This window comes from Lobosporangium transversale (genome assembly GCF_002105155.1).
Source record: "Lobosporangium transversale strain NRRL 3116 chromosome Unknown BCR41scaffold_28, whole genome shotgun sequence".
NCBI classification, from domain to species: domain Eukaryota; kingdom Fungi; phylum Mortierellomycota; class Mortierellomycetes; order Mortierellales; family Mortierellaceae; genus Lobosporangium; species Lobosporangium transversale.
In genome coordinates this window covers 189,966-206,414 of record NW_019029006.1, presented here as the reverse complement: position 1 = coordinate 206,414, position 16,449 = coordinate 189,966, and the positions used below count along the sequence as shown (strand labels likewise).

The following is a 16,449-nucleotide window of genomic DNA, read 5'->3' as shown; positions in this document are numbered from 1 at the left end:
AACGGAGCAGCGCTCACTCACTGTATGCAGTTTGCAATTTTTTACCAAAGAGCGAAGGAACAGAAAAAGAATTGAGTCCAAAAAGGTTTGGCTCTGTTAGGATACAATAAGCTGAGGAGAGCGTAGGAGAGATGGCCAAGGAAAATGGAGGATGAAGAAGAAGTGGAAGACAGAAGGTCCTGGGTATGATAGGGTTTTTATTTGGTAGCGCTCAACTTCCATTGGAGTCATTCTACGCGTCTCTCACTGATTGCATGTGCTGGAATTTTGGCACGCGTCCATCATTGTGCGGTACTAAATGGAGCGCGTAAGTCTGTTTAGCATTTTTGGTGCCATCAGTCACTCCCACAGCATTACGGATATCGTTAAATCTGACAAAATTGTGGCCGACTTGGTATGGTGCGGAAATTCGTGTCCCTGACTGGGAACAATCACAGTGCGAAGCTTTTAACCGGCTATCGGATAAGGAAGCATGACAAACTGTCTGCTTTAATCAAACCTCTTCAATCCATTTTTCGAAAACAGACGAAGGAGTTCAAAGTACCGAGTCCAGACCAGACCCAAACACATATAACTTCGCTTGTAAAATATTCAGCCAATCGTCCCCTAACCAAGAACACTCCATTCATTGCTCATGCATGATCCTCGAACTTGTTTTTAGTGAGTCAGCCATTAAATCAATAATATATACGCGAAAATGATCAAAAACGAAAAGGATACAAAGTAAAACTCACTACGATTATGGATCTGAACGTTCGAGAACCTAAGAGACGCTTGGTTACGCAGGAAGAAATAGATATTTTCTCTTTTAGTAGTCGATTTGTTTTTGTTTGGGCCAGAAGGGCACTGCAAAATAGGACTTTTGGACAACGCCTCGGCGCATCGGCTGTGTACAGCAGGGCGACATCGGAAAACTTTGGATGTCTTTTTCTGTTTTCCTTACTGTAAATAGTGATGTGAAAGAGTCATCCGAAACAGTTTATGTGCAATAGCGTGATAAATTAAGTCAAGGTTTTTCTACTCTTCGCTCTTCACTTTTTTTCTTTTATTTTTCCAATAAGTGGGTATTCATCAATATTAATGATCAAGTAAAGGAGATCGGCTTTCTTCTTTTACCGGTGGGTTTGACGGGAAATAGACCCCGGTGTGCAGATAATTGTTCCAATGAAGAAGTCGGCGATATATTTTTTGAATGTTCGCTCTCCAAGGCTTTCTATGCAATACGCACTGAGAAAGGAGAATGGGTGAACTGCTGCAATACGGCATGCTATTGTATATTTGTATCAACGCTCTGCATCGACTGTTGTCCACAGTGGCAGTTTAACCAATAAAGATAAAATGTGACAAGAGCTTTGTTGAACGAAGACGCCGTTTATTGTCATGGCATGCTATTCCACTATTGTACTGTATGCACAACGGACACCATTGCAGAGTTGAGAAATCGATCGATTGAAGCCAAAAAGATACGGTTTTTGTCTTGACTCGTTTGCAAAACTGCATGGTATGCATCCAATTAGTCTCCATCTACACATAAATATACCAATCCCACATCATGTTCTTCACAAAAAAATATAAAAAAAGGGACAGACCAACAACCAGAAGATTTTTTTTTTTTTTTTTTTTTTTTTTCTTTCTTTCTTTTGACTTCACTCTCATTCTTCTTCACTTCCCTGTCCACTGTGTATCGTTTGTCTACTTTCCCCTATTTTTGCTTTTTCATTCATCAATTTCTTGATTAGTTACATTTAGGATTCGCACCATGTCTGTTCTTACAAATGACCAAATCGAGGACCTCATTACTCAGTCCCTCGAAGGTGAGGAAAAAATATTAAACCAAGCAGAAGTAGTAAAGAAATAGTTAGTTATTCATGGACATGGTTTATTTGTTATGATTTTTTTTTAATCGTATCAGATGGCATTTTCTCACAACTGCCTTGCACCCCAGTCCAAGTGGACAATGGCCTATTTGCAAAAAGTGGCATAAAGTGGCATGTTGTCGGGGTATGAAGATCCTAACATTTCTTTCATTTTCTTGTTCCACTCAACTCATTCCCATTGGACATCTTATACTTCTCTACGTTTTTTTGGTTCTTTCAAACATGTTTTGTCTACGTATTCACGCTTTCATGCATATATAATTCTCACATATTTGTAGCTAGAAATCACTCGTACTCCCCATACTCTAAATTTCGTATAGGTGCCGCTTTGCGCACAGTAGATGGACAAGTTTTTAAAGGTAAAAAGAAAGAAGGAAATAAAAGAAAATTTCATTGTGTTGCCAAGCCGATCTTCAAAATGTTCTTAGTGAGCATGACTATGGTCTCTTATTAACTAATTTTTTTTTTTACTCTTTATTTTGTTTCAAAAGGCTGCAACGTCGAGAACGCTTCATATGGTAAGTGATCAAACTGGGGCCATCATAGGAAGGCTGTTGCATATCTTTTCAGAAAAAAAAAGAGCCAAAATAATGAGAAGATAATAGACTGACATTGATGTACAACCGATTATTACAATTTAATGTCTCTTCTCACGCACAAAACATGCACATAAAAATTATTGGTGTTACCTACTTTTTGTTGCTATGCCATACCGGGTAACTGCGCATTGGGATTCGATTCATCAACGCGGTGCTTAGGAGGAGCCATTTGCGCCGAACGAACCGCTTTTGTGAAGGCAGTTGTAAGTTTTTGTAAACGATGATTTTTTTTTTTTGAGGCTTAACTTTCGATCAGGTTTGGGACGCGCCTTTTACCAAATCAACATTAGTCGCTTAATCGCATCTTCACCAGGGACGGGACACGACAAACAACTCAAATCACGTTCACATACCAGTCACTTGTTCATTTTTCATGTCCTGTATTGAAGCATCATGAAGAAAGTAAAATTGACCATTATCATGGATTTCTACAATATACATATATATATTTGATGATCTCATATAGAGTGAGGGTCATTTGCGATTCGTGGCTATTGCTGTTTCCTCGTAAGTATTCACACGTTATAATCGCACACTCGAAAGATATCCCAAAGTCAATGTTCTGTTTTGTCACTCTCTGTGTTCTGTGTTCGGCGTGTGCTAAAAACTTGTTCACAAAAAAGCCACGCGGCGTGTCTCTTTTTGGACATTCTTCAATGTATTTAACAAATCGGCTATTCTTTCTTGTATTAATTTAGTGACTATAACCACTATATTACTCCATGCGGCATCTGCAGGTATGATGGAAAGAGTACTTCAGTTCTAACGGTAGAAATGCCTTCACACATTTACAGTGCACTATTAATTACCGCGCCCCAACGGGTAACTTTGCTCAAAGACAGAACCAAAAAAGAAATAGAGTTGGATGATTAAATTAATTGCTTTTCCTTTTTACAAACATGCTTAGACAATTCATGAATGAATTCGGCAAGAACCTTGAAATCTTCTTTGTCAACGATGATAGGACATACAAGCGTGCTGTGCTCGCAGATTTATTGCCCTATGCGTTCGGCCCTGAGGACCTCCCTAGTAAACCTACAGAAGGCGTATAAAAAAAAGGAAAACTTGTCTTTCTTAATGATTGACGCTCGTGTTATTCTTTCAACAATAGTAAGGATAAAAAAATAAAAAAAATTAGGCTTTATATATATATATTCTTTCTTTGTATCTGATCTGTCATTGTTTTGTCAGAAAGGACTTGGAGACCTCAAGGGTGTTCAAGATAGTATATATGTAGTATTTTATTGTAATTTTAATAACATGGTCGCCTAAAAGCCGCTTAAGAAACAAAAAAAAAAAAAAAAAAAAAAAAAAAAAATACCGCAGTAGAACCATAAACGTAAAGATGAGATGGATGCTGTGAGTAATTTCAAGTATAACGTAAAAGAAAAAATATATATGATCCATTTGTATTTTTACACCATCTTTTCAAATTTGGCGCCTGTTTTTTTATGGAGCATGGAGAGCCATCATGTGGTATGCATGACGCTTTCATTAATGTGTCATAGGGGTCATAAGGGCGTTGAAAAAAATAAAAAGAGGAAGTGGATGTATTAAATGGCTCCCGGAAACTAACGCCGATCTCAAATGGTGACTTCTGCAAGGGAGAGGTCTTGTCATTCGTTGCATTTGCACAATGTCTATTTCTGTTTTTTTTTTTTTTTTTTTTTTTTTTGGTGGAGGATTAAGAAAGACTCTATAACATGGATTGCTCAGCTTGGATCGGTTCTAAAAAGGGTTGTATACATCTACGTATAAAAATATGTATTCTCTGCTCTGCATTTCATTGAAACGAAAAGACGGATTGACGACTCATTAACAATAAACAAGCAAAGGGCCACATGGCGCGGAATAAAAAATAAAAAATAAGTTGATGAGCATTCGTACTCATGTATATTTTTATAACAGAGCTCTGTTTTTTATGGAGGGAAATTATAACGGGACGGGAGAGCATTTTTTTTTTTTTTTTTTTTTACCGCGCATTGGAGTATGAATGAAAAGGTTCTGACCCGATGGACGGGATGGACCAATGACCACAGACAATAGACAATGAAAGATCGGGACAAAATACAGATTTATTGAAAATACATATGCAGGTTTAAAGACAAGAGCAGCAGCAACAGCAAAGCAAAGCAAAGTAGTAGAAAAGCAACAAAGCATGGGGCAACTGTAAGGGAGCAAATATTAATATTTATATATATAATTATACTCCCAATTTTATCTACCTCCAAACTACTACATTTAGGAATCAATTGTTCATTTATCATTTTATATTAACTGAACTTTGCTTTGGCTGATCAAATTTGTTTCATCATTACAGTCATTGAAAATCGTGATTTAGCAATTAATTCATTTCATTTTGGCCCCTCTCACTCCTTTGATTGCCCTGAGAAGGAACAGAAAAAATAGAAAGTAAGGCAGAAAAAGAGGAACGATTCCCTACACATCATAAGACAAACCGTTGGGAAAGAGCAAGATGAAATAATTTCATTTCCTTTCTTCAAGACGACATCTATCAAGGGGGAAAGGAAGGGGGAAAAGTCCGTAATGCCTGTTATTTGGCAATGCACGAACCCACCAAGTTACGCGCCTTTTTTTTTTTTTTTTTTTTTTTTACCCCTGTCTTTTGTCAGCATGACAAGAAAAATGGACGAAAGAATGGACATGTGCTTCTTCTTTTTTTTTTTTTTTTACTTTATTACCTTGGTGATCTTGTCGACATCCTTGTACGCGTAAAAATGGAGAGAGGGAGAGAAGGGTCAAAAATATTTAGTTTTAGAAATTGCTTCGAATTATGATCAATAGAGCATCAAGGATAGAGGGATGTGTATGAGTCAAAACGCGATAAAAGGAGCGATAAAGGAAGTAAAGGAGGAGGATGAAGGAGAGGGGTGGGGAAGAAATAGATTGACTTGACTCCTTTTGTTTTTTTTTTTTTTTTTTTTTATATTTTCAACCATGTGGCATCGTTCTTGCCGGGAGTCAAAGATAAATTATTCCCGCCGACATTACACAGGTGTACAAATATGCGTTCTTTGTTTTCATGAACATAAACAAAAGAAATAGGTGTGCCCCATGCACGTCGTTTAACTCAATCTTGGTCCTGTGCGTGCGTGTAGGTTGCATGCATCCATTGGCATTACACAATAGTTTTTTTGTTGTTCTAACAGTTTTTTTTACTTACTTGGCTGGAGCGGTGCTGCGTTTGAAATTGACAGGAACAAATATGCACGCATCAATTCACTAAACGGAGACTAAGTCAGGAAGGGAAGTGAGAGAAATAGAAAATATAGAAATAGAGAGTGAGAGGAGAGAATGAGAGGAGAGAGTGAGAGTATGAGAGTGAGGTAGTAGGAGAGTGAGAAATATAATAAGAAGAGTGAGCAAGAGAGCGAGTGTATTTTGAGAGAATTGATATATTTATATCATTAGTCACAACAGCCATTTCACTACAAGAACTATAAGCAAGATCGCGATCCATGACCATGACCATGACCAGATGGGTTGTTCTCGGCCATATCATGCACCATGCATGTAGCCATGGGCAAAGCGACTGTCCCTTTTTTCTGAATCTTTATTTCTTTCCTTTCTTTCTCCTTTTCTCCTCTCTCTCTCTCTTTTTTTTTTTTTTTTTGTTCCTTGATTCAGTTTTGTCATCGAATCCATCTGTCCATTACATTCATTCACATTCATTGATTCATTATTATTCTATACGATCGTCATTCTCATTATCTTTGACTCTTTTCTATTCCTGTCTTAATACCAATCACTATTCCTTCTCTGTCCCTATCCCTATCCCTATCCCTGTCCCTGTCCCTGTCCCTGTCCCTGTCAATTCTCTTTCGACACTTCGATATCCCTTACCATACACCTATACACAATTCTCCGTTATTTACAACCGTATACGACCATCAATTGCTTTTCAGCACCTTCAACAACGACCCCTCTGTTCACGAAAATACCCCCTCTCGATTTAATTCTACCCATTCCATTCGACTCGCTCGTCGCCTTTCGTTTCTGACCTCGACCTTGACATTAACCTTGACTTAATCCTAATCCCTCTTTACGTCTACCTCACTGTCCTCACTCCCTTGCTCTTGTTCTTCTCTTACTTTTCTCACTTTTACCCCGCTCTTACTCTCGCCCCCGCTCTCATTCTTACCCCGCTCTCACTCTTTATTTCTATCCCTTTCATCTTTGCCCCCGTTTTAAATTCGACCTTGTCACGACTGAAGATCTAATCCACTCCAAAAAAAGACAGAAACAGAAATTATTCTTCGCTTTCACTTGCTCAAAGGCTGTCTGGTTGCTCTATTATCCTATTCTTACAAGAAAAATAAAAGATGGATGAGCTCCAGCGGTTGCGAACCAAGTCAGCAGACACACTCGCCGCTAAGAATATCAAGGTGAGGAAAAAAAGGAATATCACATCAATAAAAAAAAAAAGAAAGCACGATAGAGATAAGCAATGTGTGAATGTGTGAGTTTGTGTACTTAGAAATACAGGAGGGCACGAGCCCAAAGCTTTCTACATGCACATTGATGTGGAGAGAGAGAGAGAAAGAAAGAGATTTGGTTTTTGGTTTTTGGTTTTAAAGTTTTGGGTTTCTGTACTTGCATTTTATGTTTCAACCATGACTATTATCTTCCCCCTGTTTTCTTTAGTTTTTCGCTTTTGAGTTTAGTCCGTTAATTTTTTTAAATGTCCACGCTTACTTACTATTGACCAATTGCTCTTCATCTTCATGGATATGCTACTCGCTGATATAGGGAGCATACTTTAGTTACCTCGAAGTTTTGGATGCAGCTATAGTCGAGTTGAGGAACATCAAGTTCGTTGGCAATGGTATGGACAAAGGATTTGTTTTTCGCCGTTATTGGTTGGATGATTGAACGGACCCACCATAGTCTAGTGACTAATTAGGCTCTTTTTGCTTCTCCTTTTCTTCCTATAAAAACTATAAACTATAGTTGCAATCACGACCGGAGCAACTGTGACACTGATGGCTCTAACCAAGGACTGTGTGGTCTCTGTCCAGGAGATTTTGGCAAAGCATGATCCTGCTATTGCTGCTGTCACTGAGCCTCCTACTACAAATCCACCCTTCAGGAAGCAGGCAAAAACTCCAGCCTTCAGGAAACCATCCCTCGCTAGACACTCGGAGCGGATCAGCTCGGGGCAGGCTAGGACAGTCACTATGCTGACAGAACAGTTACAAGCTGCTGCCGCTGGCAAAAGCAAAAACACCGTTAATAATTCAAAACTGGAAGCAAATGTAGCAGGGAAAACTGAATCAAATACCAATACAACTGCAAAGTCTTCGCCGTCGCAATCACCATCAATATCATCAACATCATCAGCGTCATCATCAGCATCGTCGTCACCATCATTACCAGCATCGTCCAATGATGCCACAACATCAGATCTCGATATTTCACAAAGTTCAACAGATAAACCGATAACAAGAACAAAGAGGGATCAGGCCACAAGCACAGAAGATGAGAGGCCAGCAATCTCTATAGCAAGTGCAATGACATTATCCAATCCATTATTAAAACCAACACTGATTGCAGAAACAACAATTGAAGAAGAGACATCGTCAGACGAAGAAAGACATCAAATAATGGTAGAGAAAGCGGAGAGAACAGCATCATTATCAGAAGCACACGAAGAGGTACAAAAAGTAGTCCACAAGGTAGTAGCAGGAGAATCAGATGTAGAACAGGTGAAAGATGAAGATATAAAGTCGAGAGAAGAGACAACAACGATGTCAATTGCTTTGGAAGAAACAGTGATATTAGATGATGAGCCTTTCTCTCTCGACACAGCCTCTCCAATGACCTATTTACCTCCCCTCTGTTCTGATGCTGGCACTATCCTCTCCGAGTCCAATCATCGACTCCAAGATAGCACATCTTCTGTTATTATTGAATCTGACCACTTCGTACTCAGTTCGACGCAATCATCGAATACGCCTTCAAAACCAGCACAGAGTCGCAAATTGAATGAGCCGCGTAGTTCTGAAGACTTTACACCTGACGAAGAATCTTCCGATGAGGATGAGGATGAGCCCGAGTCACAACAGTGTAATGAAGACCTGACATAAACGTTTTTGCTTTTGACAGTGTTTCCAACTGGAACCAACGATAGCAAAAAGTAAAATAATAATAATAATAATAATAATACTAACTCTTTTTTTTTTTTTTTTTTTTTTTTATAGCTTCGAGCCAGAATTCGCATAGGAAGATGTCTTCACAAAATATCGCTATTCCACAAGCGCGAAGGCGCCCCGGTGTCTGCTCCTCGGCCTCAGTTCCTGCATCACCAAACAATTCGCCCACAAATATACCCTCAACCAGTTCTGGTTCACATGGCACCACGCGGTCACTCTCACAAACCAATTACTCGATATTAAGGAACAACAGCAGTGGTCTTGCTGCAGTCATTCCTGAAGGCTGTGTCGATCCAAGTAATTTGGTCGAGGCGGAAAGGATTAATGGCGACGATGGGGGCGAGCTTGACCTTAAGCTGTACGGGCCAGCGGATCATCTCCCCATGATCCCTATTTCACCTCTTCGGATAACTCATCGTTCGCTGGTGGAGAAGGAAAAGTCATGGTCTTCAATCCTTGAAGAGACGAATATCAAGATTCAACAACTATGCAATCAAGCTCGTCAGCAACAGCAGCAGGATGATTCAGATGACTGTTCAAATGATCTGGAAATCCAATCACTTCAGGAAGATACACGCAAATATACCTCTCAGATTAGCAACACCATGGCAACCATTGCCAAAGTGCGTGAACTTCTCTGCCGATCTGCGGGTATCACATCGATCATGGAGTTCCCACCATATCTGATCGCCTACCAATTGACATTAATCGAGTCGGCCATCTTTTTAGAAATCCCTCCATCAGCGCTATTGAAGCATACTGCTAAATCACCACATCCCAGCATCACCGCCTCAACCGACTTTTTCAATTACCTCACAAGGATGATTGAATATTCGATTTTATTCCCAGCAGAGGCGTCAGGCCGTGCTCAGATTATCAACCACTGGATCAAAGTGGCCGTCAAGTTGCATGAACTTGAGAACTTCCAAACACTCAAGGCGATTCTGTGTGCATTAGGCACGCCACCAATCAAGCGATTAAAGAGGACATGGAGTTTCCTGCCCCGAAAGAGCATCAATAAGTTTGAGACACTGTCTGACCTAATGAGTGAAGATCGAAACTATGGCAAGTACCGAGAGATGATGAACAGTCTTTGGGCAGGTTCTATAGTCACATCTCCCGATGTCTCTTCGCCTATTCTTTCCGACTCTGCCTCATCCATGTCAGGTAGTGGTCGATTTGACAGTTTCCTCGGTAGCTGGAGCAATTCCGAGACAAAGTCCAAGGAACGTCGTCCTATGATTCCCTTCCTAGGAACGTTTATCATGGATATGACATATCTGTTGGCTGCGGTTAAGAAGAACAGTGGTAGCAGTACAGGCTCCACTGCTAGTGCTGCTACTACAACCACTACATCCTCCTCTTCATTGCTGTCCAAGATTCCAGGCTTCTCCAGTATTCGAGAGACCAAAAATTTGACAGTCAACACAGCGTTCAGCCCTCAAGATGACGCTCGTATCCAGGATTTGCTATTGACCTTGACAGCGTATCAATCTGGACCTCGTTATTCACCCCAGCCTCCTAGGGCTTACATTAAAGCCTCAGTCAAGACTCAGCATCACTTCCGGGCGCCTTCATTGAGCTCAGCCTTGCAAATGACAACCAAGTATCGCAGTAATGCGGCAGCAGCAGAAAGAGAGAGACAGATGCAGTTCTCGCTCATGGATGACGATGATGAAGATTTCCTGGGGCTGGGGGCTACAGGTGCAGGCAGTGGAAGCGGAGGAATCCGTTCAACACAGCAGTTGATTTGGCATTACTTGTTGACAAGGCCATGGGCTCCTGAGCGGATGGTGGATGAACTGAGTATGATCCGTGAGCCATCCAAGACCAACAACAGCAACAACAGCAATAATAACAGCAGCATCAGCATCAACAGTAACAGCAGCAGCAACAGCAACATTAATATTAACAATAATGTGAACAATGGTAGTAGCAGCAATGTTAACTTGAGCGTTGGTAACAACAGCTTTAGCGGCAATGGCCACAGCAAAGGCTGTAGTAGTGGCTCCTCGACATACTCAGCAAGTAGTGGAGTGGGGTCGGCGCATAACTGTAGCAGCCTTGAACCGCACTTGAACATTGGTAGCGGCGACAACTCAAACTCTGGGCCAGCCACGCAGGATGAATGACTTGTGCTGAACTGGCGTCCATTGAAGCCATAAGACGCACCTAATTTTACATAGCCTTTCCTTTTGCTGGCGATCTTTTTTTTTTTATCTTTTTCTTTTTTCTTTCTTTTTTCTTTTTTCTTTTTTCTTTTTTCTTTTCTTTTTTTTTTTTTTTTTTTCTTTTTTTTTCTTTTTTTTCTTTTTTTTTTTGTCATTATGATTTTTCATCTGATGTAGGCATTGTCCCTCAGTATTGCCTTCAGCTTTTCAATAATAAAAAAAAATCTATATGATAACCTCTAGCAAAATTCATATCCATGATTTGGAAAGATCCGCATTATGTCACATGATCTGCAATTGTGCTGTGCCCAATGTTTTTTTTTAGTGGAAAAAAAAAAAAAAAAAAAAGGATTCACGCTCATTTGTTAACAACAACGCCTCTTCCTTCTCATTCATTTTCCATTCCCTTCCTTCGGATTTTCTCTTACCCTTACTATTTTTCTTTCTAACCCTATAGGTGGTGGTAAAAGAAAAAAAGATAAAGAAAGGAAAGCGAATTTGACGACATTATATTTTGCAGTCAAACATGAAGAGTTTGACATTACTGTCACAGATCCATCTGGCAAGGTTTGGTCGACCTGCAGGAAAAGACATCCACCAGAGTGTTGACCCAGAGACAGGTCATGTCTATGTTGCTTATTCTACTGGGCCTTCTGAGAGTGTTCTTATTAAGATCTCTGACGTTCGAGTAAGAAATTATTAAATTATTATTATTTTAAAAGAGAATAAAGGATCTCGGAGCTAAAGAAAAAATTTGTCTAATTATTTGTTAGTCACCATTTCCCGAGATCACAGAGTTGGCGACGTTCCCACCAGAAAATGATATCCATGCAGATAAATGGGGTCAAGTCAGAGGAGTCAAGTTTTTAGTTGAAAATCAGGCTATCTGTGTGATTTTTTCCCACGGAGATGTTGTTCTTTTTCATACTGAACCTACAGAGACTGGTGAAAGTGTAAGGCTTTTTTTTTTTTTTTCTCCCTTTTGCTTCAATACTATAGGATGGATTCTTATGAAGTTATATTTTCCATTCTCAACCTATCATATTTTAGCTGGAAATTGTGGGATCGGTTGACTCAGGACTTTTATGTATGGAATGGAGTCCTGATGAAGAATTAGTTATCATGGTCACAGGTACAAAAAAAGGCATTTTATAGAATATTAACGATTATACTTTTTACGTCAAAAATTAAAGGAGAAACCGTCAATGACGAATAATCCCTCTTTAATATTGTCTTTTTTGCTTAAGGCGAGGGATCGATTCTGGAGATGACTAAGGATTTTGATGTAATATCAGAAAATCCAATTGATGTGGAAGAGGCCGGCGAAGGTAATATTAAAAAAGTCTTGTGCCCTTTTGTATGATCTTTATTTTTGTTTTTTTTTCCCCTTTGATGTATCAACCTTTTTTTTTATTATAATAATAATAATAATAATAATAATTAGAGGTCAGCGTAAATGTTGGATGGGGAAGGAAAGAGACACAGTTTCATGGAACAGAGGGAAAGCAGGCAGCCCAACGCAAAGTGGACATATTGACCTTCACATATTCCCCGGACGACGATGGGCAACACCGTTTGTCATGGCGTGGCGATGGAACGTTTTTCTGCTGTTCTTCTAAGGATAAGCGCCATGGTAATAAGACTATTGAAAAAGGGGGCGTACGTATGTTTGTTAATAGATTTCTTGGTTGCGATGTGATTTCAAACTCATTATTACTATTATTATTTTATAGGCCGTCGTGTCATTCGTGTCTATAATCGGGAGGCAATTTTACAGTCTACAAGCGAGTCAGTAGATATGCTGGAACATGGATTATCATGGAGACCCTCTGGAAACCTGATTGCTTCAAGTCAACGACTACCTCATCGCCATGATATTGTGTTCTTTGAAAAGAATGGACTGCGTCACGGAGAGTTTACGCTGAGGGAGCCTAATGAGACCATTGTTCGAGAGTTGGCTTGGAATTGTGACTCGACAGTGCTGGCAGTCTGGCTGCAACGCCCAACGACTGGATCTTCTTGTATTCAGCTCTGGACCATGAACAACTATAAATGGTATTTAAAGCAAGAACTGCTTTACAATGGTGAAGATGGATCGACAGTGGCCACCTTCCATTGGGACCTTGAGGCTGCATTAGTGCTTCATGTGGTTACAGAATCTGGATCTTATCAGAGAAATGAGTATTGCTGGGATATATTTGTCAATGACATGTTGCATCCCAATAATTTGGGTACTGTGGCTGTGGCGGACGGGGCCAATTTATTGATCACACCTTTCAGAGTCATGAACGTGCCACCACCTATGGCGGCCTTCACCTTGACATTGCCTTATAAGATTCAACATGTCTCATTCTCTACGTCGAATGATGGAGATGATTTAGCTATTTTGTTGACAGACCAGCGGGTGGCGTTTTACGAGGTAGCGGACAAGACGACAAGACCCTTGTTAGAACCAAAATTATTGGGCATGATCGAGCTTGCTCAAGTTCCCTCTGTTACTGTACGACAGATTGCATGGGTTAACTCAGATACCTTAATTGGTCTTCAGTACGACAGCGATGTATCAGCAGATTCGATCGTAGTTGTCAAAATGGCATTCGAAGATAGTGATGATGTCGGACAAAACAGTAGTAAAAAAGCGCCCAGGATTTTGTCTAGGAAGGATGTTCCACTTGAGGGTCTCTTCCAGCGCTTGTACTTTAACCAAACATATGGTGACATTTTGCTACAACAGGCCGATGGCAACCTGATGTCCGTGGAGCTTCGTACCGATGGAGAAGAAGTAGAACCAGTTATTGACAAATGGGTACAAATTCATTGTTTACCGGAATGTTGTCTTTATATGGGCACCACCAGGATTGGCACAGGTCCAATTGAATACAGAGAAAAAACCGTGATCGGATTAGCTCCCAACAATCGACTCTATGTGAATGATCGACTGATTTCGTCAGAAGCAACCTCGTATTGCTTGCATAGCCATTTCTTAGTCTTCACAACTGCAACTCATTCAGCACGGTTCTTGCCCTTGGAGACTCCGCTTTCCGAATTCAAGGTTATGGACAACTCGATGTTACCATATGATGAATCAATCCGTAGAGTGGAGAGAGGATCAAAAATTGTGTTAGCAATCCCTTACTCTGTCAACCTAGTTTTACAGATGCCACGTGGTAACTTGGAAACTGTGGCACCACGGGCTATGGTCTTGTCCGTAACTCGAGATGCATTGGACAAGTGTGATTTCAGGACAGCGTTCTTGACCTGCAGGAAGCATCGTATCGACCTGAACATATTATATGATCATAATCCCAAGGTATTTATGGAGAACGTAGCCGAGTTTGTGAAGCAGATAAAGGAAGTCGATCACCTCAACTTGTTTTTGTCGTTCCTGAGGAATGAAGATGTGACACAGACACTTTATCCGCTTTCCGGATTCGGGTCTAACCCCAAGCAGCCTCAACAACAGCAACAATCCTTAAACTATTCTCGTGTAAATGGCGGTAGCAAAGGTGGCTACAAGAAGACGCCTCTGTCTCCAGAGCTTGCGGAAAAGGTTAATCAGGTTTGTGATGCTATCCGAGCAGAGCTTCAAAACCTTGACAGGAACACGTACATCAACTCGGTTTTGACAACATATGTACGCAAGTCGCCACCGGATCTAGAATCGGCTTTGTTATTATTGGCGAAGCTTAAAGATGAAGACCAAGCGTTAGCTGAGGATGCACTCAAGTTCACTATCTTTTTGGCAGATGTGGATCGGTTGTTTGACGTAGCTTTGGGGATGTACGACTTTGCATTGGTGTTAATGGTGGCGCAATGGTCCCAGAAGGACCCACGGGAGTATTTGCCCTTCTTGAACGAGCTTCGAGTGTTAGAAAAATATCACCAGCGTTTCAAGATTGATGACCATCTAAAGAAATATCAGAGCGCATTACAAAACTTGAGCCAGGCTGGAGAAAAATATTTTGAAGATTGCATTGCCTATATTAAGCAGCACAACTTGTTCAAATTTGCTCTCACGATCTTTGGAGGCTCTGGTTCAGGGGTTAACATAAAAAAGCACAAGACTGTACTATCGATTTATGGCGATAGTCTTTCTGTGAATGGAGATCATTCACAGGCAGCTGTGGCGTATGTGATGGCTGGAGACAAGGAGAAAGCTCTAGAGTCGTACAAAGAGGCAGGATACTGGCGTGAGGCAATGGTGCTTGCTCGACAACTTGAATACGATGCGCCCGCCACAGCGTATTTGGCTAGAGGACTTTCAGAGCGACTGAAAGTGGATAAAAATCATTTAGAAGCAAGCGTGTTGCTAGTGGAATATGCAAAGGATACAGAGGAGGCTGTAGCTACATTGTTAGAAGGTCGACTGTGGAATGAAGCGATCCGAATTGCGTTCTTGTACAACCGCCAGGACTTGATGGTGACACACATCACGCCGGGAATTGCAGATGGTCATCATGACTTGATGGAGTCGATTCGAGATATGCAAGAACAATTCGATAAACAAACCAAGAGGCTGAAGGATCTGAGGGTCGAAAAGGCATTGGCAGAAGCGGAAGCTGCCGCTACGGTGGCAGAAGATGGGCTACTGCCAGATGATGTAGATCTAATGTCGGATACAACGTCGATGGCTTCAGGATTTACTCGATACACAGCAGCCAACTCGGTCTTATCAAAGTCGTCCTATTCTTCGCGGTCCTCTTCACAGTAAGTCAAGAAAAGGGCCTTTTTAAATTGATAATAATGATGTAGAGACTAATCTAATATATGTTTTATTTCTATTTCTATTTTAATCCTTTTTACTGCTCTCTATTAGATACACTGCCAGGCTCAAGAAGAGAGCAGATAGGAAACGTGCTCGTGGAAAGAAGGGCAGTGTATATGAGGAAGAGTATCTAATCAATTCTCTTCGCAAACTCATCTTACGAGTTGATACAACCAAATGTAAGTCGTCTTATTTTACCCATACTTTCAATTAATGATCATGATAGCAAATACTAAGCAATAATGACTTTTTTTTTTTTTTTTTTTTTTTTTACATATTGGGCAATGTTGAAACAGCCGATGTCCATGCTTTGCTTGAGTGTCTGGCGGCATCCATGTCACTGGAGCGAGCCAAGGTACTCCAACAAGAATTTTCGAAGCTACTTCAAGATATTGAAGCACACATGCATATTATTTTTGTGCCACCAACTGAAGAGTACCTGAATAAGAAGAAGGCCGTAGAGGATGCCAAGAATGAACGCAAGAAGTTGGTGAAGCAGATGCAAGCTCAACAGCACTTGATGTCACGTCATGAAGAGGCTGTACTACAGGCACAGATTACTCAATTGGAAGAAGTAGCCGAGCAAGTAATTGCAGATATCTATGGCGAACCACCTGTCATGAGCAAGGATGCTTGGGATGTAGATCTTGTCTAAATCTCTGTAAAAAGTAAAATAAAATAAATCAATAGAGTATATTGAACTTGCAATTTTTTTTTTAAAAAAAAAAAAAAAAAAAAAAAAAAAAAAAAAAGATTATAAAGACTATTTGTGAACATCTTCATTAAAAGGTGAAAGAAAAAGAGTCAGAATACCACAATGGCGCGCGATTGCATATTACAAGGTTAACGCCTCGCACACTGATA

The 16,449-nt window shown here is 40.4% G+C and overlaps 3 protein-coding genes across 3 annotated transcripts; all 3 read left to right on the top strand.

The window, feature by feature from the left end:
- Positions 1-1,759: 1,759 nt before the first annotated feature.
- Positions 1,760-3,528, top strand: BCR41DRAFT_387765 (cytidine deaminase-like protein; the record flags this gene model as incomplete). The annotated part of the gene is made up of 7 exons (XM_022027926.1): positions 1,760-1,814; positions 2,198-2,236; positions 2,369-2,395; positions 2,636-2,679; positions 2,943-2,983; positions 3,175-3,213; positions 3,384-3,528. The coding sequence occupies 7 exons, from the start codon at positions 1,760-1,762 to the stop codon at positions 3,526-3,528; spliced, it is 390 nt and encodes a 129-aa protein (XP_021879628.1).
- A 3,291-nt stretch (positions 3,529-6,819) lies between these two features.
- Positions 6,820-10,781, top strand: BCR41DRAFT_397984 (hypothetical protein; the record flags this gene model as incomplete). Its single annotated transcript, XM_022028922.1, has 4 exons — positions 6,820-6,882; positions 7,247-7,322; positions 7,448-8,563; positions 8,698-10,781. The coding sequence occupies 4 exons, from the start codon at positions 6,820-6,822 to the stop codon at positions 10,779-10,781; spliced, it is 3,339 nt and encodes a 1,112-aa protein (XP_021879627.1).
- A 408-nt stretch (positions 10,782-11,189) lies between these two features.
- Positions 11,190-16,260, top strand: BCR41DRAFT_324674 (IKI3 family-domain-containing protein). Its single transcript, XM_022021558.1, has 8 exons — positions 11,190-11,508; positions 11,594-11,773; positions 11,871-11,952; positions 12,068-12,148; positions 12,265-12,453; positions 12,554-15,527; positions 15,637-15,764; positions 15,882-16,260. Exons 1-8 carry the CDS (start codon positions 11,347-11,349, stop codon positions 16,238-16,240), a joined length of 4,155 nt encoding a protein of 1,384 aa, XP_021879626.1. The 5' UTR covers positions 11,190-11,346; the 3' UTR covers positions 16,241-16,260.
- The last annotated feature ends 189 nt before the right edge of the window (positions 16,261-16,449 follow it).

What these genes read in the sequence shown, in the direction of transcription:
- BCR41DRAFT_324674 (XM_022021558.1), top strand. Translation starts at nt 11,347, where the DNA reads ATGAAGAGTTTGACATTACTGTCACAGATCCATCTGGCAAGGTTTGGT. An exon ending in TGTGGAAGAGGCCGGCGAAG is followed by an intron (nt 12,149 to 12,264) that starts GTAATATTAAAA and finishes AATAATAATTAG; the next exon opens with AGGTCAGCGTAAATGTTGGA. An exon ending in ACGAGTTGATACAACCAAAT is followed by an intron (nt 15,765 to 15,881) that starts GTAAGTCGTCTT and finishes ATGTTGAAACAG; the next exon opens with CCGATGTCCATGCTTTGCTT.